The 25,116-nt window shown below is 43.1% G+C and overlaps 1 protein-coding gene across 4 annotated transcripts in view; it reads right to left on the reverse strand.

Moving 5' to 3' along the window:
- Nucleotides 1-25,116, reverse strand: part of XYLT1 (xylosyltransferase 1) — a 174,884-nt gene that overhangs the window by 14,128 nt on the left and 135,640 nt on the right. For 2 of the 4 annotated variants that reach the window (XM_026793830.2, XM_014267495.3), the window contains 5 exons: nucleotides 14,627-14,843; nucleotides 12,372-12,548; nucleotides 9,845-10,104; nucleotides 6,303-6,498; nucleotides 955-1,288 (listed from right to left, as the gene is read on the reverse strand). In XM_026793830.2, the coding sequence (XP_026649631.2) occupies nucleotides 955-1,288; nucleotides 6,303-6,498; nucleotides 9,845-10,104; nucleotides 12,372-12,548; nucleotides 14,627-14,843 (1,184 nt within the window). Of the gene's footprint in view, nucleotides 1-954; nucleotides 1,289-6,302; nucleotides 6,499-9,844; nucleotides 10,108-12,371; nucleotides 12,549-14,626; nucleotides 14,844-25,116 lie in introns of all 4 variants that reach the window. The other 2 variants (XM_014267493.3, XM_005487720.4) reach the window with 1 other exon arrangement.

Raw genomic sequence — 25,116 nt, forward strand, 5'->3', positions numbered from 1 at the left:
GGAGGAAGAACTTCTGAAAACTTAATAGGATCATTCATGTATCTAGGAAATTTAAGATGTCTAAAGTTATGAATATTAATACTGGGCAGATGGAAGCACTTGAGCACTTTAAGAAAAATGGTAAAGATATTCAGAGCAACAAACTTGTTTTGATCTTACTGAATAAAAATCCAGGTGTGGGTGTAAAATGTTCCCTCTTCTCCCAGCACAGTGTCTTGGGCACTGGCTGCAGACCCAAAGCATTTGGATGGTACCTGTGCCATGCAAGCATGGGAGCCTGCAGAACCTGGCAGCCCCAGCATGGCCTCTGGATTTGGATGGCTCAGGGCTGCTGTGGCAAGAAAAAAGTTTCTTTCTAAAAACTGTCACTGTGGGTCTGGTCCTGACTGTATTTGTAGATATTTCTGTAACACAGCTGCTTGGCAAGTGCTGAGCAGGTTTTGGCAGGTATCAGGCAGAAGTGAATGCCTGGACCTGACAATATGTCAGGTGAGCTCTGGCCTAAGGTAATTTTGTCTAATCCAGCATTTTGTAAATTAATGCTTTTATTGTTAAACACACAGGCTTTGTCAAAAAAACAGTTTAAACACATGTAAGTCTCTAAGAGGAAATATGAATGAAAAGCAGCACAGAAAGGTCAAATTTTCTTTCCATTTCTAAATGATGGCTTTTATGATAGCTGTTAGATTACTGAGAGTGTGAAGTTCTCTGGATTCCGAACTGTGCATAATTTAAAGATACAAATAGTCTTTTGTTCAAAGTGGCTGTGTTTTACTGACTGGATAGAGATACTTCCACTTCTCTTAGTGCAAAATTTTCTTCTGACTTAGTATCTATAAAATCCTTTTCTTTAATCCTTTTCCAATACACTGCAACTTCATTTGTAACAGCAGCATTTACAGTGAATACAGACAAAATATCTATATTATTCTTGTAGCAAATAATAAAACTTACCTTGTTTGATAGGCTGCTGATTTGAGAAGGTGAGAGGAGTAACGAGGAATTTGGTTTCAGCTACCTGCACCCAGTGGTGCAGAATTTTTATTGTCCAGACACCAGGTCGCAGGGGCAAATTCAGAGGTGGTTTGTAGTGAGTAAACTCAGCACTGGATTCAATAAGAATATCATATGTTGCTGCAATTACATTGATGGGATCCACCCAAATGACAGTCACGGTGACATTGGGGCCTTTCCCCCACTTCTGCATCCCCACTGGCTCATCTGTTGGCCCAAGGAGTCCTCCAAAATTCCTGAAAAGCCTTTCCTTGGCATCCCACTCAGTGCCAATCTGAAATGAAAGAACACAGGGCTGGTAGCATCATCTCTGTAAGCACCTGAGACCTTTATGGCAAATAAGGGCTCTCAAGAGACACAAATCATATTTCTCTAATCACATGAATTATACATACATTTAAAAGCAACAGGACCTAAGATCATAATGCATACACAAATTGTGAGGCAAGAAAGAAGGCTTGTTTTCTTGTGCCATTTCTGATTGATAAAAAGGTTTTCTTTATCTTAGAGTGACACAGCAGGTGATGGGAGCTCTCTCTTCTCACCACAGAAGCAGTCAACAAGGGACCAAGCCAGTGCACAGATAAAAAAAAAGTGACCCATCCTCTCCTGGGTCATGAAAATGTATTACACACTTGAGAGATGGAGAGAGGAACCCTGCAGCAGAGACCTGCCCAGCTGCTGCTAAGAACAGGGGAGACACTTCAGCTGCTGACTTCAGGACAAGTCACATCATATCCTTTACTACAATCCACCCATGAGATGCTGTCTCCTTGTACTCCCTCCCTGCCCCACGTGGGAATTTATTTCTTGTAAACTGTTATTGTCATAATAGTGGCATTAGTTTTCATTTATTCACTAACAGTAAACAGTAAAAAAACAGTAAAGAAGTTGATTCACAATCTAGTGTAAATACTTAATTGACCTTTCTTTTTCCTAGCAGCTTTCATGTTCCAGTGCTCTTTGTATGAATTTCAATGGTTCACCCATAACCTGGGAGATGACACAAACTTCCAAGCAGTTGCCACTAACACTTGTGTACTACTGACACCAGCTGCTCTGCCCAGCCAGCATGGAAATGGAGCCACTGCCTTTCTTAGGCCAATGGGAAGACTTCAGTATCCCAGCACTAAAGCCAGCAGATGTTTATGAGGCTGAGCTCCATGGAACATTTCCATCCATTCTCCTGTGTCCACAGGACTGAGGGCTGCACTTCTGCTTTTGGAGGCAGTTCTGGTATGAAACCCCTCAAAGTCCTTCTGGTCTTCTTTTGCTCTACTCTCCAAACAGTGCAGATGACCAAAGAGTTGATTTCTTCCCTGTATGGAAAGTCTCTGTGGGTGATCTCTGGAGACCCATGCACACACAGGCAGGATCCCCACTTTCAAAATATATGTGGATATTGCAGATTTTCCCAACACAGGGCTGTCCTTATCCCTAAGCTTCACCTTACAAGGGCATGGTCAGAACCTGCGTTCCTGAAAGCCTAAGAGATAATTGTAGCTGATTTGCTTCAGAGATTTTTCTTCTAGATTTCATTTCACTTCATGAGAATAAGTGATTCCAATATAATGCCTAGATCCCCCCAAATCCCCAAAACATAATGATTACCTGATGCCTATTACCTGTACTGGAAACTGTCCAGTCTCCAGTCTCTTCTAAATAAATCCCTGTGGTTGGCAGACAAATTACAGGAGGACTGCAAGCAAAATGCTACAAGGTCAGTAAAATAAAACCCTACCATCCTAACTCCATCTGTCATCACACAAATTCCTCCTACCGGGCTATGACACTGCAGAGTATGAGACAAAATGAGTCTTCCACTACTCTGCAATCAACACAGCATTTGTGGTATTTCAGAGGTATTTCAGAGGTATTTCACCCAGCACACCAGCTAATCAAACCAGACAGCATAGCCCAGATATCAGACCTAAGCACTGAATGCCTCGAGGAGCTGTCAGTGTGTGCTCTCCTGACAAGACTGACTGAATATGTATGGAAATAAGCTGAGAAAGAGAATTTCCTGACCAGGCCTTATTATCTACTCTGCCAACCTTCACTGAGGTGCAGCCATATCACACCTACCAGTGCTCAAGGGACCTAGAAAGAATAAAGTCACAACATGTGAAACAAACCTACATCCTCCTGGGCAAAGAAATCTGTAAGGAAGCTCTTTCCACCACATTCAATATTTCTTACTGAAGAAGTCATTGCAGAAAGATTACTTCATCCTCAAAAATTAAACATTCACTCCTGACACCCAACTATTTCCTCTCTAGTTTCTCATCCATGAGAAAATAAATCAGAAAGTTCCAGTCCCCTTGCTCCAACCTGCAGGTGACACTGCTCCATGCCAGGCTGCACAAAAGATGAGATGTGCTCACACACACAGAGGTTTATCAGACTGCTCTGTGGAAGAGCCAAGGCTGCTTTTGGGGGAAAAATTGTAACACAGTTGTGGTCTTGTTGTTAAGCTTCATGCAGGCGTGGCACTGGGCTCCCTAAAGCAACCCAAAAGTTGCAGCCAAAGGGCTGTGCAAGAGGGGAGGGAAGGACAGGCACCCCAGATCCCTGTGTGGGATCACAGCAAGGCTCCACAGGCACCTCAGGAGGGAAAGGCAGGGAGCTCTACACTCTGCTCATGGCATCTGCCCTTCATGTCTCATTCCCAGCTGGGGACAGACTTTCCCATGCTGCACAGCTTGCAGTACCAGCTGCTTTTAGAAGCACAATATTTTATAGGGAATTTTACTTAAAGCATTGGTTAGAGGTTTATAACCCCTTGAACTTTACACAGCTGAGTTCCCAGCACTGAGATGTCCAGTTTTACAGGGCAAGAGATACTACAGCCCTATAATAAGTTTCACAGCTCTGTAAAACATTGTGAGTAGGCATTCACTTTCAAATAGAATGCACCGAGTATGGATGGAATCAAGCGGTAATGAATATCTGATAAATTATGAAGAGATGTAGCACAGAAACTGACATTTTCCACATCATTATTTTAATCACCTTTATTTTGGGCCTCAAGAGCAAGCACTGTGCACAGGGTATGCTTGGAAAGCTGGAAATCTCTCATTGGCTCAAAATTTCTGTTTCTATCTCTGTTCAAACCCAGATAAAATTTTCCCAAGATAAATTATACCCTGATTATGGGTTTGTGTCTCATTGCTCACCACAAACAGGACCATTAGGTTCACACAATGCACACTAATTGCCTGCCACCTAGTTTATTTTATTCTCTGTGATGAATCACAACTCTTAACAAGACCAGAAACAGCATTTAACTGATAGAGGGTGAGCTGAGACTTTTAGTTCAGTGCAGCAAATCAATCCCCTGCCCTGCACAGAGAAGCTGCCTGAACCAGGCTGGCAGGACACATAGTGAGTGCATTGTGCACGAGCCAGTTTCAGGAGGTGTGGGAGTTCCATGCTTGGAAATAATCTCTTGGATTTCCTGTGGGTTTATTTTCTTTGACTCAGGCTGCAGGAGCCATGTGCCATGGAAATGCTGCCATGAACTCCCCCAGGTGTGGGGCAGCCCAGCTGGCTGAGGCCTTCCCACTTGTCTGTCCAGGCTGTGGGGTGAAATCAGCTCCCTGGGAACGAAGTGGGCAGGAGGCAGGGGCTGGATAGATCCCACCAGCTCTGCTGCAATCTCAGTTGTGCACCAGGGTCACAAATACACTGGGGAGCACACTCAGTGCAGAATATTTGTGTGCTCTTCCTGCTGGCCCCAGTGCTGCGAGCTGGGACAGAGGAGAAAGTTCCCAGCTAAAATAGCCCCATTCAGTTTAAAATTCCTGCCAGATCATGGGGTGAAAGTTGCTGAAGAACAAGAAGTTCTATGTCCCAATAAGCATAAATCTTAATTTTATTTTCTGTGAACACTGATGCTTCCATCCCTAGCTAAACTGCTAAGTTTGTTTTCCACATGCTGGACCTTGACAAAGCAGTGGCATTTTAATAAGCAGTAGCAGATCAGAGCTTTCCAGTCACACTGAAGCTGAAGAAGTTAATGCAGGATTTATAGCAGGGTAACTGAGACAATTATTTGGCTCAGAGGCAGAGATCCCTGCAGGCCAAGGAAAGGCAGAAAATAAAAAAAAAAAAACCTAAAAAATTAAATTATTTACTCTGTACCTCCTGGTCTTTTAAAATATGAATCATCTATGAAAGGAGAGGACAATTAAAGAAGTTAGGTGAGGAAAATAAAATGAAAACAAGTAAGCAGTCACCAAAACTCTTTTTGTTGAGTTTCAAACAGAAGAAAATGTTTCCTTGTGCTCAAAAAAGCTCAGTAGTGATTAAATTCTTCAAAAGTACTAAATAAGCAGAAGAAATACTCCTACAAATCACAAGAATTGGAGCTTGTATGAACATTTATCACTGCATGAAATGGCAGGCTACCACCCGACACATTGATAAATGAAACACACTTTCCATCCATCTCTTTAATGGCACATTAGTGTCATGGATTTGCCATGCACACCAAAACACTGAATCCCACCTAGGCATTTCTTAATTGCCCAAGAAGATGGTAATTTATGGACTTAGGCATAATGACTGCAACACATTTCTTCAATCAATTTTATGCCTTAATTGAAATTTGCGGCTTAACAAGAAAAATCATGAAATTAACTGCTCAGACAATGGTATCTTTAAAACAGAACACAGATGTCAGGTCCTATTAGTGGTCAACTTTCCTGATAAACTTTAGGTAGCTTTTTTATACTCTATGACAGGCACTGGGACAAATTTCTAGAAGAATAACAGGGTTTGTGGGAAATCTCAGCCACTGCTGTGATAATTTTCTCTTTTGTGCTACAACATCAATATTCTGCTCACATGTGGTATCAGTACCTGACTACCACTAATTTTGAGAGGTTTTTCCAGTGTACACTTGAGAGACACAGTTAAACATGTCACCATTTACATCTAGAATTGCAGAAAAATGGAAATTTCCTCAGGAGCCTTTCACAGCACTCACAACAAACATGGTAGCAAAATTTTTAAGTTACTTTTAAATTACTGAGCCCCTTTGACAACAACAAAAGGCTTCCATTTGTTTTTAAAACAGAAGGGAGTGAGAACACTCAGCTTAATGTAAGAAATGCGTGTTGACCACAGACTGAACTGCCAATGGTGTCTCCCATGATGAGAAGGTACACTATGCTAGAAAGCCATTCTCACCTCAAATTTCCATGGAAATACATTTTCCAAAGGCTGCTGATTTACTTTCACTCTCCTGATGCTAGAGGAGTGCATGGCTGGCTATGAACACTCACCTCTGTGAACTGCAGCCTCCCAAAATCACTTGGTGGGCTTGCAATCTTGAAAACTTTCTTAGGCATCACCCAGGTTTCCAAAGTTTCCAGTTTACTGACAGCCAGGTTGGTTGCGTGGTGCCTGATCAGGAAGCCTTGGAAACGGTCAGCAAGGAAGTAAAGGTGGATGGAAACTGGATGGCCCATGGGGTAGTATCTGTAAAACAGCACATGCTCAGCAGTTATGTAAGAGAATGAAATCTCCATTTACTTGGAGCTAATGGCTTAAGAAGCATTCATTTCAACTAGAAAATCCACCACTGTACATTAAGAGATTTCAAATGTGTTCATGACTCATTATCAAATATTTTTAGGCTGTTCCGATTACCCCGTAACGTAAAAATATGTTACTAAGAATACAGGCTCATTAATTCCATATCCTCAGCTCAAAGCTCTTTAGGAGTCCTTGTGTGTGCCAGAGAGCTCCTCTCCCTCACCACCTCCCCTGGCAGAAAGTGGCACCCAGAGACACACACAGATTGTCAGGGTGCAGCACTGTTTGCTCGGATTAACTGAGGATAAGGATGCCCCAGGACTCTGCCTGTGCTCCAGAGCTGCCCTTGCTGCCCCAGCAGGGTCAGTGCCTGTCTGCACAGGACACAGGGAGAGCTGTGTGACCAGGCACTGCCCTCTCCATTCCCAAACCCCGTCCCCAGGGGCAGGGCTCTGCAGGCTGGCACTGCAGCGAAGGACTCCAGGATCCTGTCCCCATTTTAGGTCTCTGTATTTTAGGGAAAAAACCTTCACGTTCTTTAAAGACTTGAGATTGCTTTTGCTGTGATTTTTTTACTCATAATCAAAAAAAGAAAAAAAAAACTTGAAAAAGGTCAAATAACTGGGCAAAACCAATCACTGAGAGATCTGGAAGCCTTCAGTTGGAGCTGAGATTTAAAGACATTGTAGTCACAGCTTCAAATAATTAAAATGTACAGCTGATTGTCTGCTATGGCCTCAGAAACATCTGTAACAATGTTTGGGTACATATGGATGCATAAATAATTAAAAGTGTGCTATTCATAGCTCAGAAATGGAATATTTTGCTACTTTACAGCACTGACATTAACTGCAAAACAAGTTAAACCAACCAGCATCACACCTTCCCAGCAAGTCAGCTGAGCCTGGCTCCTCAGGCTTGTTACCACAATTAAAGGATGAGCATTAAGCATGAGCACCAGGGAGAACTTTCCATTGCACGAGGTCTGCAGCACCCCAGAAGGAACTCTGTAGAGCTGGAGAAATCAACATAAGAAGACAGGGTACCAACAGGGCCAGCACTGATGGACCAAGCAAAACCACTGCAAAGCTACACAGCCAACACCAGCAACAATCTGACTTCTGTTCCCAGTACTAAGACCTCCTGTTTTATATGTGTGCAGCAGCAAATATTTACAATATCCCTGAAATAGACTGAGTAAATTGCCTCTTGGCAGCAGAGAGTAAAAATGCCTAGGGATGGAAAAAATGAATTAAATCGCAATCACACATGAATGTTGCTCCCACGGAAGATGCTGACAGTCCATCTCCTTTGGTACCCGAGCAGTCTGAGGGGGGAACAGCTTTCTGAGGCTGTGGGATGGCCCTGGTCAGGGAAGTGTGCAAGGCAGCTGCTCTAAAAGCATCTCCTGGGCTGCTGTGGGCGGCAGCACGGGCCTGACTCCAAGGGGGAGCCAAGGCAGGAGCTGCTTTCCTCCAGCATGAGCTGGGGTGCTGCAGGCACAGGACCAGCCAGCCTGGGCTGTGCTCAGCCCCACAGCAAAGGGAGCACTGTCGAGGGGCTCAACCCAAACCCATCCTGCCATTACTGCATGACAGACATGCAAAACCACGAGGGGGAAAGAGGAAAGGTATAGGTGCAAACACCCAGAAGGACAGCACAGGATCAGAAGAGAGGAGATGTGAATCATAAACCTGAAGATAAGCCATGTTTCTCTGATCTGAACTGGATGCTGACTCACAGTGTCTTGAGGGGGCTCAGGTAGGTATCAAAACAAAGCCTCCCCTCTGTATCACTGTTTGCAATTCCTCCCTGCACTGTTTCATGAGGCTCCAGCCTGCTGAAGGAGCTGTGCTTTATCCTGGAGACAGCTAGAGTCATGGTGTTCCTATCTATAATCTGAGCAAGCTTGAAAAGCACCTTGAGTTTCTATGCAATGGAAAGTTCCTCAGAAACAAAAGTGATAATTGATATAAATCAGCACCAGAATACTGGCAAAAGGACTGAGAACAAAAGTAATTGTAAAATTATTTCAGTACTGGTTATACATAGTCCCCATCCTCTTTGCTGACTTCAGTCTGCAGGACAAATGACCCAGGACATCCTCAGGTCTGCCTTTATTTCATACAAGGAAGGCATGCTACTAGTGATTATTTCTATCTAATTGTTATTGATCTTTTATTGCTTTGCACTGGTAACCTTCACTGACAAAAGTCTAATAGGAATCTGAAGCACTTATTGCCACATCTTTCTAAATGGGGCATTGCTCAGCACTTCCATGACTAATTTAGGAAGATCAAGGCACATTTGGTTCCCTCTTGAGAACACAACATGGGCAATGTCCATCCATCAGAGCACATGGAGTGTTTGCTGACTTAGGCTCTATGTGTTTTCTATTAGGATAAAAATGGCAGGCTCCAGAAACACATTCTGAAGATGGAATTAAGAGATGGTAAAGTAAGACTTAAAAAGAAGAACCATCTCTGCTTTGAATCTAAACAGCTCCAGATGTGTTTGCAGGCAACAAACATCTACCATTACGAGAGCTTTTCTATGCAAGTCTAACTTCAGGAATTCTTCCTTCAAATCCCTTTTAGACTGAATTCTTCTTAGCCAGGCTTAGAGGTGAAAAGGAATCTAGAATATAGGGTTAATTTCCTTTTAAAGAATAAGGAATTTCATTTGAGATAAATATAACTACCTATTTATATAGATATATAAACACATACGTATATTTTATATATTTGATGCTAATAGATCTTACCATTTGCAGCACTTTTGGCACAGAGAGCTGCACCAAGCAGGCAAACTGAGCCAAGCAAGCTCTTTGCACTCCATGTGTGCTCCCAGGGGAACAAACAAGCAAGGACCATTAACCTGCCTGTGTTCAGATTTGTTCTGAAATCCTGTCCTCTGCTTCTGGTAAGCATAATAGAGGTGAACATGACCTCTGCGGCAATCACACGGAGGGTTTAGGAGCTGAGGCTATAATACACTTGCTGAAATTAATCAAGGGAAACGCAGCAGTGGGGGTAGCACTGCCCAACTGGATCCTGTCAGTCTTCATCAGGCTGGAGAGGAGCTCCTTAAAAGTGCAGCAAACAGGTCACATAATGTCAACCCGGAATAACCAACGCTTTATTACGGCCATAAATACTCCTGGAGATCAGCGCTGCGCACTTGCAGCTGCCTGGCTGTGCTCGTGGCCGTAGGCTCCAGCCAGCACAGCCGGGTAGAACGAGCCCCCAGAGCCTCCCTGCATCCCCTGGAGCAGCAGGGCAGCACTGACCTGCAGCTGTTGTCCCCAGCAGTGTGGAAGGAGCTCTCGGCCCTGCGCAGGCCCAGGCGGGAGAAGGAGTGGAACATGGTGAGGGCCACATCGCTGAGGGCGCCCGGCCCGTCGGGCTCCTCGTACACGTTCTCCCAGTAGGAGCGCAGCCCCGGCGTGCCCGGCGGGTAATTCCCGTACAGGAAATAGTCCAGCTGCCCAATGATCTCCTGGTTCACCACCGCCTCAAACTTGCGGGCAAAGAAAGTTGGCCTGGCAGTCTGCTGTTGGGACAGGACAGGACAAAGTCACTTGTGGCCACAGAGAGAAACACAACTTTCACAAAGGCTGTGAGAAGATCAGAGAGAAGAATGAGAAACAATTCTTATCTCAACTCGCTGCACCTGGTATTGTGCACATGTGGAATGTGTTATGGAGGTTTGTTTACCAAAGGGTGGTTTCTTAATTAGCCAATGGTGATGGTGTTTGGACTGGAGGACCAATTAGGTCCAGCTGTATTTAACTGTCTACAAGAGCAATAGGTTTCTTAATAAAGAGATTATTAAACAGCCTTCTGTGTATCATGGAGTCTATGATAATTATTACCCAGCCAGGGGCCCATTGTGACAATAGACACTGAGTTCCCATTTTCAGACATGAAACTTTGTCGTAAGCAATGGGTTGGAGTTGAGGACATGAACTGTTTTTCTCCATGGGCAAAGATGACTTAAAACATCACCTTTGGGACCATTCGTCGTTAGGGGTGATGTTAAGATTCAGCTAAAAACTACATAATTACTCAACAAAAACCCCTTCAGACCAACAGGCACCCTGTGCTGCCTGGCTCAGGAAGGCTCTCCAAGTGGAGGAGGGCTGGGGAATGCTCTCCAAACCCCCGAGTTAGCCTGGAGACAGGGCAGCACTGGCATGTGTTTTTTGCAGGGAGCAAAGTAGACTGTGGCAGCGAGGCTCAGAAGAGGCAGAGCAGCATTTTCTGTGTATGGATTTGCTGCCAGGAGGTGATAAGAGGTCTCTGGGAGAGGTGCCATTTGTGGCTGAGGTTTCTCCACTTCTGAGTGGTCCTGCCCAGATTTTTTCTCAGCTCTTGACACAATCTTGGGCATATAACTGCTTTATATGCTACTCAAATACCATTAGCTTTCAAAAAGTCTTTGTTTTGCCTTGCTCATATTTGAGCATGGGTCCTGAGGTGCCAAGGAGTTCAAGAGGTCTCCCGGATGGTTGGAAAATTCTTTTGAGGATGCTCAGTTTTGCTCTGAGATGGCGCATGCTGTGGGCTTTGTGGTCTCGGCTCTTTTTGTGCCTCCGTGGGAACAGCAAGCCCCAGCCTTCTGGTGCTGTGGGCTCATATGAGGGGCTCTCTCACCAGAACGTGTCAGAAGCTGCCTTTTCATCTATTCTAATTTTGAACTGTCCTTTCCAGCTCAGTTTACCTGATTGTTTTCTGAAATATCATTGTGGGTTCACAGCCTGGAGCAGGTCAGGCTCTGTAGTCTGACAGGAGTTTTTAAATTTGCCATTTATTCTGTGCTGGAGAATTCCCTGCAATTGGTGTTTAGGACAGCAGAGCTTCCTTTAGATAACATCTCATTTGCTCTTTTTGTGAATGCCTGTGTCACTGACTTCAAGCCTGCCTGGTAGACAGCACATTACAGCAAAGAAAAGATCTCTGTTTCAGAGCAGTCATCATTTTTGTGCTGTAGGGTAACACATTCCCCATCCCACACAGAGCCTGAACAAACATGCTTTATGCAGGGAATCCCGAGGAGCTGGAGGGATGGAATTGCAAATGTGGTGACCTTGAAACAAGCGGCTGTTCATTCTCAATAGAGGGTGCACAGGCTGGATACAGCCTCAAGACAGAGTGCACCCCGGAGCACAGGACTCGCTCTCATGTCTGCCTTGAGGAAACTATCACCACGGAACTGAGCAAACCTTTCAAGACAGTCCTGCCAAACCTGGGTGATCAAAACCTCATGACTAAGGCTCCCAAAATCATGAGATAAACTTTAATATTATCGTGCTGATGAATATAATAACAAAAATGGATTTGCCTTGTGGTGTGTAAGTCTCTAGCACGCACACTGATCAACTTGTAAGCTTGTTTTAAAGATGATAAACACTGCTTAAAGCTGAAAGCCAGGAGTGTTGTGAAATGATGAAAGCACCTGAGTTGGAACATTGGAGAAAACCTTTTGCAATGAACTCACAAGAGTTACCAAGTAACAGTGGTACAGTCAGAGATGCGTCAAGCTTCTCTCCTTTCCAGCACAGCCAAATACCAATGCCAAGGAATCCAAAGAGGACCTCTGTGACCTTACCATGCAGTGGTATGTCTCCAGGGCCAAAACATAGGAGAACTTATCTTTCATTCTCCTGAAATTAAGATCAGAGCTTCCTCACATCTTTCTCCACCTGCCTGATGGAGGGAAAGCTTCCCTTCCCTCTCCCTGCTGCAGCCATGCATTCAGCCAACTCTCCAGCCCAGTACAGGGGGAAGAGCCTCTCTGCAGGTGAGTTCAGTTACCTGGAAGCGGTGGAAGTCTGCTGGTTTGAAGTCATTGGGTGAGCAGCCACACCAGTCAACAATGTGCTTGTACTGGCACTTGCAGCCCAGCTTCCTGTTCCAGTTGGTGATGCGCAGGTTGTTGTCCACCATGGAGTCACAGAACGGGCTGTTCTCCAGCACGGTGTGAAAGAAGGACTGCAGCAAACACAGAGCACAGCACCATATTTAGCTCCTCAAATTTCCATTTTCTCCTTCACTTCAGCTCATGGGCCCAAACCTACTGCAGGTGACCTATTTTAGTTTGAAATGACAGCATTAACAAGCTCTGTTGTTTTGCCACGTATGAAACACACTCTGTGTGCCTATATTCCACAGAGCATGGAAAAATCACAGCACTCCAAAGACCCAACCAAACTGTAAGAACACACAGCTGAGGTCTTGCTCCAATAACCTGGCACAGAATAATTGCACTCCTACAATGACCAGCTTTGGGCACTGGCAGCCCAAAGGACTCCAGGAAAGGCACCAGTACCAGCAATCATTTTATTTTTATTTCAGCTGTGTGAGCAATTCTAAGAAATGCCCATTATTTCCTTTCTTTAAGTTGCTCCCTGGTCTAACAGATTTAGGACTATTTTTCTGAACAATGTACTAATGGCATATTTCAAGTTGTTTCCCAAAACAATTGTCAAAACTGCACTATCACCCTGGTTACTCTGATAAAAACACAGTCTCAGACAGCTCTTATGTGGGTGTCTATCTCCAGCACTCTGAAATGCATTGCTTGTTGAGTGGCTTTGTTCTGAAACACGCAGCTCACTCTAGGCACCAAAAGGACATTCTGCCTCCTGCATTTATGACTGAAATTGTAAGTCTTTATTTGCTGACTCATGGCAGCATGGAATTCCTATTGGGCAATCCTAATTATATCATCATAATAACAGCTATTACATAAACCATGTATAAAGGGGACTGATACAGCAGGTTAACAGGTCAGTGAAGGCAGGGCCATTTTACAAAACCAGCTATGTGTCTTGCAAAGAAAACCTTGTAGAAAAAAGCTATGGAATACCATGAATTTTAGCCCTGCAAGAGACCATTTTTGGAGCAGTGACTTCTCTTTAAAATCAGCAATAGTAAGATCTATAAATAACCAGCATAACATTAGCATGGCTGGCCCCCAAATAATCCCCCTACCCTTTTTAATGTTAAATGACAGCCCAGTGAATATGGATTTTATGCTTGAACTGTTTGGTTAAACCCATAAAGGCATCCATTCTCATTCAAGCGAGAGGGGAAAAAAAACCCTACCCAATTACCCATTGCCCTGTGTCCTTTTATAGCAATACAGGAATTTCTCTAGATAATGGATGAAAAGGTTATCAGAGTAGAGAAAAAGGTGATTTTTAACAGAAATGGGATTAAAAGAAGATTATGCCACATGTGTGGGGAATAATAAACCTCTACCAAAAGATAACAATTGCTGTGCTCCACCAGAAGCTAACAAGCAAGATTTGCAAGACTGGTGTCATCCATCCCTCAAAATGTTCAGGAACCAAGGCAGTTATGGGTTTAGAGGCAGTCATCAGCTCTTCCTGGGGCTGCAGGATGTGGAGCAGAGGCTGGCAAGCCAGGGGAGCAGTGTACCTGCTGGGGCAGGTGTAGCACAGGCTGCCAGCCACAGCTCTGTGCCCTCCCTGCAGATAGCACACATTGCTGGCACATTGCTGCACGCCAGGCAAAGCCCCACACTGCTGTGCACTCCCCTTCTGCATCACTTGCAGCCAGAGCGACTCCTGAGTGATCTAAATGATTTGTGACTGTGCCTTCTGGCTGAGTTTTGAACAGAACAATAAACCTTTGTTTGCAGGGTTTATATTTTTAAAGAAAAGTGCTGGATAATAGCAAGGAAAGCTACTTATGAAGACAATTCGCCATCTCTAATATCCTTCAAAAGCTTTGTGCGGGAACAATTTGCAAGCAAAGGGCAGCTGGATTTTGGTTGTTCAGTAACAGATTAATAGGCTTAGAAGTACAAAACAAAGCCACTTCTTGCAAAAAAGTCCCACAAACAAACAAGGCAATAAACAGCTGCAGAAGTTCTGTCCCTAAAGGGCTTACTCATTATAGAAGTAAAATTTTCATTACCCACTGTGGGATCGTCCAAAGCCCAGTGACATCAGGTGAAAGCCCCTCTGATTTTGGTCAGATCTTTGGGACAAGCACAAACATTGCAGGTTTGAGCACAGAGAGGATTCTTTGCATTCACATACCTCGGCAGGAAGCAGCGTGTAGGAGTAAAACCTCTTCATCTTTGTCACCAGGTCATCATTGGAAAAAGTGACATATTCCACAAACTTCCTGTTGAGGAGGAACCAGTCCGAGCCGCCATCCACAGTGATTCCCTCTGGGATCTTGCGGTCCCCCAGGCGCCACATGTGCGTGTCGCACTCCAGGAACAGCCGGTCCAGCCCCTGCTTTCTGATAAACCTGAGGGAATGCAAGAGCAGCCACTACATGTTAATTTGTAGTTTGCTATCACCGGGAGATTTATAAATAAAAAGCTACTTTCGCGAACAAAAAAGGATCAAAAGGTCACTTGTTTATATTTCTGTTCTACTCATAAGTAATGTAGAGAGGTTTAATAAATGATTAATCAGTTATATGTTCTGTTACAGAGGCAAAGATCAACATATTGCTTTTAAACATCATTCACACCTTCTGCTGTCCTAAGGCTGTGCAGGTGACAGAGCTCTAGGGCAGGAAAGTCCATAATGTTCATTAACTGAACAAACCACCACAGAAGAACTGCAACATGAACAGGAGCTAAACACATTCTTCTCTCGCTAAATAAATTCAGTTTTTAAAAAACAGAAAAATATACATAAAGGTAAAATGACCAATTTTCTCCTATGCTATTATGTCATTAATTTTTCTACAGGGATATAGTCAATAAAGAAAAAATACCATTGTATAGGTCTTTGCTGTAGAATGAGCAAGTTTGCTCCATTTTCAGGTCTCTGGGGAGCAATGTTTTGTTATTGCTGAACCATGAATAAGAGGAGCACCTGCAGAACTGCAAAGTTATGGAAATGAATTATTTGAAACCAATATAAAAGAAGAAAGCTGGGAAATCAATCTGTGTTTGAAAATGCTTTGGACTGAATGCCCACTGATCTTTTGAGGCTGTCTGATCCAGGTTTCTGTTTGTTATTCCATTTGGGAATGGTTTTCCTGAAGGAGAAGCAGGGCAGCTGTGAATTAGCACTAAGGAGGGGTAAGCACCATCCACCCTGGCTGGATGTGAGCACTGGGCACATCCCACATGTCCTGAGCAGTAACAAATGCTCACTGACCACACACCAGAGCAACCCACAGCCCCCAGACCCCTCTGGGTGCAGCACCTGCAGGATAACAACCGCTGTGGCAAGAGCCTTCCCTTCCTGAACACACATAGATGTGTCAGGGCATTTCAGGATCAGCAAGCCAAGATGACATTTTAGTAGTCCTCAAACACATGCTACTAAAGGTAAGGGAAAAGAATAAAAGTTAAGGAACAACAAACACCAGAGCTATCTGGAGTCCTGCATCTGGAAACATGAGCATTAACCCCATAGGCCAAATCCCTGGTTCAAGTTCTGTTCTATACCAATCAAAGAACTGAGATGCAATTATGAAATGGTGCATATTAATTTTCAAAAGGACCATAAATGACTCCAGGGTCTATGTCCTACTGATAGCTATGTCTCTTTTCACAGTGTGAGAAGAACTCCTCTGTTAACACAACAGCGCTGAAAACGCGTAAATGAGAGTTGAGAAATTTTTTTTTCCATGAACAAGTTTCTAATTTCATGTTCCATTATGAAGGATAATAGAAAAGTCTTGCAATTTTAATGCAGTGCTCTGGAATGTAATCTTCAAATTCAATATTTATGCAGTTATCTCCAAATCAAATATTAATGTGCCTGAAAGTTTGGTCATTTATTTATTTCTCTTCAAAACTAAATGCTCATTAGAGTTAATTATTTTAAGAAAATAACAGAACTTTATTGACTATATTTAAATAGGAACATAAAGTTCTTTTCCATGAAGTAATTTCTTTCAACTGCTATCTCTACCAATTTATCACTCTTTACTCTCCTTTTCGAATGGAAGGTTCTTTGACTGCAATAGAAACCTCAGACAAAATGAACCACCTGGATACAGCAAAAACTGCTCTACATAGAAACTGCCTCAGCCAGTGTGACATGATCCAGCTCCAGCTCCCTGGTACTGTAACAGCTTCAGCCTTTTTTCTGAACTTGGCAGCAGAGGAGCATGACCACGCTCCAGATGAGAAGGCCCCAGCAAATCCTGACTCACAGCTTCATGGTTCCCAAAGTAGTTGACAGGCTCTTTTTTTTCTATATGTGCACAGTTCTATGGGGTTTTTTTAGCTAATGGCTTGGGAAAGCACATCTCAGGATATGGAGTGAAATAAGCCAATTCCTGGAAGTACAATTGTTTTCAAAACAAACCTCAGCCCCCAAATCTTATACAACTGGGTTACTAGAAGAGAGTAAATGTACTCTCCAATCACTTACCCTCCAGCAAGGCAGCACAGCCCAGCTAAAGAGCTGCAATGCCTTTAGAGATCTCCCAAGAAATGACCCTTTGGCTTGCACTTCTTGAAACCCTCCTAGAAACATCACACCAGGTGTCAGACACATAACAGCTGAAGAGGTGTTTTTCAGAAGGATCACCCTTACTGAGCCTCTTCACACACACTCACAACACCTCACTGGAATAAGGCAAATGTGCAATTATTAGCAAAGCAAATAATTTCTGAGGCCTACGAGGCAAAGATGTGTCCAAGGGGCTGTGAACACAGCTCTCCACTGGGTGATGCCTTGCTGCTCATTTATTTTCCTTGGCAGCCAAGGGGACCAAGTGTATTTCAGGTCTGCTGGAAGTGAAATAGGAGAGGAGCTGGCACAGAGAGCTGAACAGCAACCAAAGGGAAATGTGGGTGAGGCTCCCTTTTGTCCCTCCAGGCTCTCTGCTAGGATGACTGATGCTCCCAGATACTCCAGCAATAGCAATTTTGGCACTCAGGCAGGCAAGAACTTACTCTAAGCATATTGAATACTGCCTGAGGGAAAGGGAGAGGGGTATTTGTATGCCACATAGGCCTTTCCAAGAAATGAAAACCTCTTGGACACGACAAAGAGTTCATAAAGATTCTTGACTAGCCATCCAAGAATGATTGCAGTCACCTCTGAAAAGAAAGAGAGGGAGATGGAGGGCAAAAGCATGACCCTACTGATTTGTTTCTAGTCTCATGCTGTATTTCATTAGTTTCTGGTTATGCTCAAGGGAATACCAAATCAGTAAATTTTATGAAGCCAGGCCAAGCTTCATAAAGAGCAATGAAATGCAAAAAAAAGATGGTTTTCCCCCTTGTCTTTCTCTCTTTGGTCTCACAAAACTGCTTGCAGATAACTCCCAAATTAAAAGTAGGGGAAAAGAAAAAGGCTTAGTAATAGCATTTCCTTAATCTTAGTCAATGTGGAAAAATTCAGGTGTTTCCTGTCACCCTGAACATCAGGTAAGACTGGGATACCTCTGCCAGCTGCAAATGCACTGGCCAGAACAATGACATCCCACTGAAGCAAGGCATGATTGGCCAAATACAGCAGAGATTATCATCAGCTGAAGACAACTGGCCTTTCTCCTAATCCAAACAAAAACAACAGGAGGAAAACAACAATGATAGGAAAAGAGTCAACCAGGAGAAAATAGAATTTAAAAAAGACTAGGATTAAGAAAAGCCTTATTTCATAGAACACTCAATCTAAGACATTTTATGCTTCCCCTTATCAACTTTAATTCTTCCTAAAGAGCCTCCAGTTTTAAGGGCCCGTGATTACACTCAAAAGTAAGGAGGAAACACAGGGTATTAAGAAGGTGTGTCAGCACCTGAGCTCAGCAATCAGACACTGACACACATGAAAGGTGCCCCTGTGCCCTGTGTGTGGATGCAGCCTCACAGTTCCAGAGTTATTTTCACACTTTGCTAAGAAAACCCCACTGCCTGCAGCACCTGGTCTGTCACTGAGTGTAATGTCAGTCCAGGCAGCTCATGATTGCAATCCAGCTCAGGGAACTCCTCTTACTTTGCAGTTTATTTAAATATTTATAAATGCATTTCAGACAGGATTCTAGGATTGTATAACACATAAAGCATTTGTAACTTGTGTAGCACATACTCCTACAACATGAGTATAAACAGAGCTCAGCTCTTATGATATGTTCTAACTGCTAATAAATACTGACACACAGTTACTCTATCAGCAAAAATGTCACAATCAAATATCGTCCTTTTTCAAATTTTTTTCCAAAGGACAGTGCAAACCACAGCAACTTGTAGAGACCCCTGCTCCTGAATGCTGTACTTGCACAGTAAGTCAGAGAGTTTGCTGTTTTCTTTTTCCTGAAGTTTATGAATGAGTAAAACTTCCTAAAGTATCAGAGGCTTTCAGATTGCTAAATGCCATTTACCAGTAATTTTATCACTAAAAGGTTTTTTCTGGAAAGAATATATTTTTTATGGTGAAAACGTTTCTTCCTAAATGTTTCCTGTTTCTGGCCTCTTGCCTAAAGAACCTCCCATTGACATTTCACTGTTAACCAGGTGCACCTACCCAGGGCTTCAGCATCATTATTCAGGATTTAAGAATAAGAACTACGAATAAAAGTTTTGTAACTTTTGTAACAGCAAAACAATTCCTCACAAGTCAAAAACCAATGTCAATGTCAAAGTAAGAAACCGTAGAGCCAGGAGCTCCACTAGCATCATGTCCATGCTTCCCTGAGTGTATGTGGACAAGATGTGCATGCTTTGACTTTATCTGCTCCTCTTTTCATTGTCTTTAGATAAGAATTTGAGGAAGAAGGTCCATTTCAGTGCAAAAAGTCAAGTAAATATTTTTACAGATGAGAAATGTGAGAGTCACTTGCCAGCAGTGTTTGCACAGCCACCCTGGAAACACTGACCAGAGTCAATCAGTTGGGAAGAACAAAACAGTAATTTGCAGTTTAGGTGACCAGCTAGAAAGCACTGAACAATAATTTGACAATTTGAGTGTAGCAGTTGCAAGAAGTAATTTGTGAGCAATCTCTAGGCTACCACACATCTCCATAAACCAGGCGCTGAAAAATTCTTTATAATAAGCAGATTGATGAATCCCCAACCTGTGGAGGGCAGAATCATTCCCTGCCTGCTCAGGGCAGAAATCCTGGCCTCACTGAGTATGCTGAGTCCAGCTGACTCTGATTTCACTCCATTTCCATGAGTAACTCTATTCTACCAAGGGTTAAACAATATTTACAACTGAAATAATTTACAATTGGCTATGTAAACACAATGTCTATATGGTACCAGCTATTCATCTGTTTTTCTGAGGCTAGGATGTTGCAGTGTGTTTCCTGAGACCTTCCTGTCATGCTGAAAGCCTCCAGGGCTGATCTCCCACTCCCAAAATGGAGGTGAAGCTTGAAAAGGGGAACAGTGTCAAACAGAAATAGCACCTACTTAGTCTGTCAAGATGAGGAAGATTTCTACCCAGTGTGACAGGCATCGTGTGGAAAGCATAGAACAAACAATTCCTGCTGTTTCAAAAAGCCTTGAAAATAACTCTCAGTACAGACAGAAATGATGGAAGAGAAAGAATAATTGTAACTTGCTTTTCAATGCGCTTTAACTGTGACATCCTAAATGCAATTGCTATGAGGTCAAAAATGTTACAAGAGGAGAATTCTTATCTTTTGTTAATTCCCTTACTCAGGGTAAGGGAAACACATAAAATAAACACATTACTATCTCAACAATCCCCCAAAGCTTTAATGACAATGCAGAAAAAAACATCAACAATATCAGAAAGGATTTCTCTCTTGACTGAATCTGCTCTAGTAAGATTGGGCTTATTTATTGATTGGGCTTATTTCAGGAGCAAAACCCAAAGCCATAAATAAGCACACAAATTGAAATGCTTTTAGCAGTTTTGCCCACTGTGCTAAACGCTCAGGAGTTACCAAGGAACACAAGGAAATGTCACTCTCAATGTGATGAGTGTTTGTCACCTGTATCCCTGCATGGGCCACAGCAGAGCCATGGGCAGGGTGGGTGTGCAGGGCAGGGCACAGATGCCCCTGGAGCACAGGGATGGGCTTCAGAGCAGGACACCCAGGTGACACAGCCACCAAAAGGGAGGCAGAGCTCAGAAATGCTCCTGGAGTTTCTGTGGCAGAAGCTGAAGTGCAAGTTGCTGGGGAAGATGAAACAGGAGAGCCTTATAAATATGATTGCCTGGCAAAAGATTTTGAGAATATAGAAACTATAAGTGAGATTGAAATGAAACCAAGCTTTGAGATACCTCAGTTAGTGAACAACTGGAAAACAATGGTGTGGCCAGCTGAAGGTGATCCCCTTTTGATGAAACAATTCCCTCTGCTTGCAGACAGGCCCAAGGGTCAGAGCAGACCCTACAGCTTGTCAGAAGAGGCCCAAAGAGGAGTTTTTAGGGTTTAAAATGTAACACAGAGTGGTAATGTAGTGATTCTTATAGGCTGTATGTCAATGCTATAGGACTTGTATATTGTACTAGATTGGTTAGTGAGAATTAGAATATTCAACAAAGAAGAAGATTTATTGTATTGTAACAGGAACCTTGCTCTCTACCCCTTTTACTCTCTTACCCTTCTAAGCTCTTACCCTTTTACTCTCTTACAGTTTTTACTCCCTTACTCTCTCACCCTCTCATCCTCTCTACCCCTCTCTTCTCTGGGGCCTGCTCTGAGCTGTGGCTGCAGCTCCCAGCAGGGCCTTGCACCCAGGCCCTTTGCAATAAACCCCAAATCCCAGCAGGGCCCTGCACCCAGGCCCTTTGCAATAAACCCCAAATCCCAGCAGGCCCCTGCCCCCAGGCCCTTTGCAATAAACCCCAAGTTCCAGCCCTGGCTGCAGAGATCTGTGGTCTCTGTCCATCCTGACCATCCTACCCCCCGACGCACTGACACAAGTGATGGGAACAAGGAACTCCACTGGAAGGATTTTTTGGCAGTCCATGTTTTCAAGGTGTGTTAAACACTTTTATGTTCAGAGTGCAGTTAAACCTGGGGCAGACTACTGCTGTCACACACGCTGGGCAATAGAAAGTTTAGATCATTTACAGTGCAGAAAAAATGGCACAGCAATTTGAATATCTCTTTCAAGACACAAGTTCAGCCTGAAATATTATGTTCAATGTGTCCCTTCTCAACCAGTGAGATCTTTATGGAAGCCAAGCAGCCATGGCACTTAGGGTATTCCACATGAGATGCTGTTGAAAGCTGATGAATACACACATTTATCTGGTCATTATTCCATCTCTATATGGACATGATTAGACTTTTCAAGCTTACAATAGGCACCTCATATGCTATATAATTTGTTTCTGCTTCTTTCATATGCAGTCTTCCCAGAATACCCATTTAATTCTTTAGTCCTAGCACATCTTTGCATTCTCTTTAGAAGAAATTTCTCATGATTCTTTCTTCTTCTCCGCCTTTTCTTACACATTAACTTCCACTGGTTTTGAAAAGCTTTTCTTTCCACTTTCTATCTTTCAAAGGAGAAGTCGCTTTCTCAGAGAAAGTGTTAAAAAGCCTCAATGTTTCTCAATATTTTAATGTTGCAGGCCAGGGAGCAAAATGAAAAACCCTCTGAAATTCTTTAGTTGTAGGAAACTTGCAAAGTCTATTTTTTGCAGTAATGACTCTACTAGGAATTGCCTTGTTTTGTCAACAATTCCATGCATTTCCTTGGGAGCATAAAGCTCAAGAGAGACTTTAAAAGACTTCCCTGTGGGTTTCTTTACCCCACTCTTCACTTACACAGTATCTTTTAAGCAATACTGAAACAGCTTTTAGAAGATCAAAAATGAAATGGCTTCCTCTCACCATAAGGGAGGCCACAACTCAAATGTTTCTGTTTCTTTTTATATTAAATAAGCAAAACTGCAAATTATAGTATGCAGAATGCAGCATGAACTCACCACAGACAGACTCAATGATATTAAACCTGACATTTTACCATCTGTTTGTCTCCAATAAATGTCTTCTCTGGAAGGTTTCTTGTCTTCTCACCTCCTTTCTAGTGACTGAGGGCAAGTGTGAGTCCCTTCTATAAAGGTTTTCAAGCTACAAAATCAGCCACTGACCTTTGGGTACACCAGGGCCAACAACATCTGTGCAGCTTCAGATGATGTTTCCTGTCATAACCTTTTTATAAAATGCCTCAGATGACAGGGCTGCAAATGAAGTGTGCTGCTCAATGTTCTTAGATAGCAATAAGATTCCTGATTATTTTACCAGTGTCTCAATTTCCACCTCCTTCCTAATTCTGTCCTTGCCCCATAAAGGATGGCTGCTACTTCAAACCTCCTCACTTGAAGCACGTTCCTGAGCCAGCAGATGATCTTGCTGTATACTCTAAGAACAAAGAACATCCTGCTTAGTCCCACGTCAAGACATATGGCTGCTTTTGTTTCTCTTTGCACTGACAGCTTAGAGCTCTGTTTTCCAAAACTGAGCAGAAATAAAAGCCCTACAAGGAGGTGAATTGTCAAGCTGAAGCTGTAAAGGCTTTATGGCTCCCCTAATGCTTAGCATAAAGCACTAAGAACATTTGAAAGTTAGCTGTAATGTCTAAATTTTTAAAGTGCAGCCTCTTTGCAGAGAAGATGCATGTTGCTATTTCAGTCACTACACTTCTCATGCAACTGTTGTGCTGAACTACTTCCAAGCAAAAAATAGATCTCAGTCCATGTGCTCCGGAATACTCAAGTGTTCTGAAAAATTTAGCAAAAAAGTATGAGGCTGAGGGTGATTTGTGCCAAAGCAACCACCAAATATGTGACATGAGCAGCAGTGTGAGTAGCGCTAGGACACGTGGTTAGGCTATTCCAACAGCAGTGACAATTAATCCATTCTTTCCCCCAGTGCTTGGGTAATTCAGCAGTGCAATACACAGCAGTGTTTACTGTGAGATCCATTTTCTAACTGACCACCAAACCCCCATCAATGCCATGCAGAGCACACCAACAAACACCCTGTGCCACTGAGGCACAAAGGCATGTCTGAAATGGGGTGAAACAGATGTGTGCCAGCAGTGCAGATTTTGGGAACCTGCCCCAGTCCTTCGGCAGCTGAGGTTTCTGCAGCCTCTGAGAGCTGGGATGGGATTGTGATGCCCTTTGATACAGGTCACCAACACCTCTAAAATTACCTGGAACCCAGAAACAGGACAACACAACTGCAAAAGCAGCAGTAATGAGGAGAAAAAAATCAGCAGAAGAAAATGTGGACACATACCAAAATTTTAAGGGTCTTTTCTTTAGCTGTTTGTATTTTGCCTATGAGCTCAAGATTTCTCTAAGATCTAACAGCATCCAGCCTTCTCAGCATGTTTACAGTGTTTCCCAAATGACTGCTGAGGAAAGGTTTCTATACAAACCCTCCCTTCTTCCTGCCTGCCACTGAAGATGTCACATTTGACTGTCTTTATGTTTTATAATCATCCAGGTGCTGCTCCTGCCAAAAAAGAAAAAATCCTCTGCTATTCCAAATTGCAATAGCTTATACAACTACCAGGTTATTCACTTGCTTTTAATAGTCTAAGACACTGAAAATAGGAGGAAATGTGTTGCCCACTAAGCACTATGTAACAACTCCAGCCACTGTGTGCAATTTCATTTCATACATCCACCTCTGTCAGGAAATAATGCTTCCAGCTGAGTGAAGGAGCCATTTTCATGTCCATTCTCTTTGCTGAAGCTACTAAAGGAAAATCAGTGATGCACTTTTTCATGACTTTGGCATAACTAAAAGAAAACTTAACTCTATAAAAGGAAGCCTGATTTCTCTCCTTATTTGGCAGTAAAACAAGCACTGATTGTGAACACTGTAATTGAGCTGTGCAAGCATTTCAGGTTTGAGATGGCACTTCTAATCGTTCTCTGTTGTATGATCCAAAGACTATGATGACTTAAAATTAAGAGTTTTCAGTTGTTTACAAGGCAGACTTGAAAAGCTTATTGATTAGGTGCCATTGTTCATCCACAAATTAAAATTAAAAGTATCAGCAAGGATTATACATTGCTTTCAATTATGTTTAGATGCTGTGCTCCTGTATTAGCAGCTCCCGTATTTTGAGAAAAACACCTTGGACCAACTAAATCATTAAGGTACACAGGGCAGCAGCCAGTACAGGCCAGCGGCCTCTCCCTTATTGTGGCTTCACTTTGTTATTTTAAACAAAAAATTCTGTTCCAGTGTGTTTTGAGATAGGATATCCAAAGGGAGCTTTATTGCCCAATAAAATGGACACTGGCCTGTGTCCTAAAAGCTGTCTTTTGTTTTTTTCTTTTCTTAACTTTTTGCTGCCAACCCTCGAGGCTGTTGCTTCCCTTCCAGACCTTACTAAGCTCTTGGCCATGCCATACTCTTCATGGGGTATTTCTTTTCCCCTGGGCTGTGACAGGAAAAAGCAAAGAGCAAAATTTAAAAACTGGAAAAATTAGTAGGAAAAAACCCCATCCCTTATTCTCACAATGAGCAAGTCACTGAGGTTAGCTGTGGAAATTCCCCAGGCAAAGGCCACAAGAGGTTGGGAGAACATTGCAAAGCAGCAGCACCGCACACCTTGTGCTCCCTGGGGACACTGGCTGCAGGACACAGGGTGACA

This window comes from Zonotrichia albicollis, chromosome 16 (genome assembly GCF_047830755.1).
Source record: "Zonotrichia albicollis isolate bZonAlb1 chromosome 16, bZonAlb1.hap1, whole genome shotgun sequence".
In the NCBI taxonomy this organism is placed as follows: domain Eukaryota; kingdom Metazoa; phylum Chordata; class Aves; order Passeriformes; family Passerellidae; genus Zonotrichia; species Zonotrichia albicollis.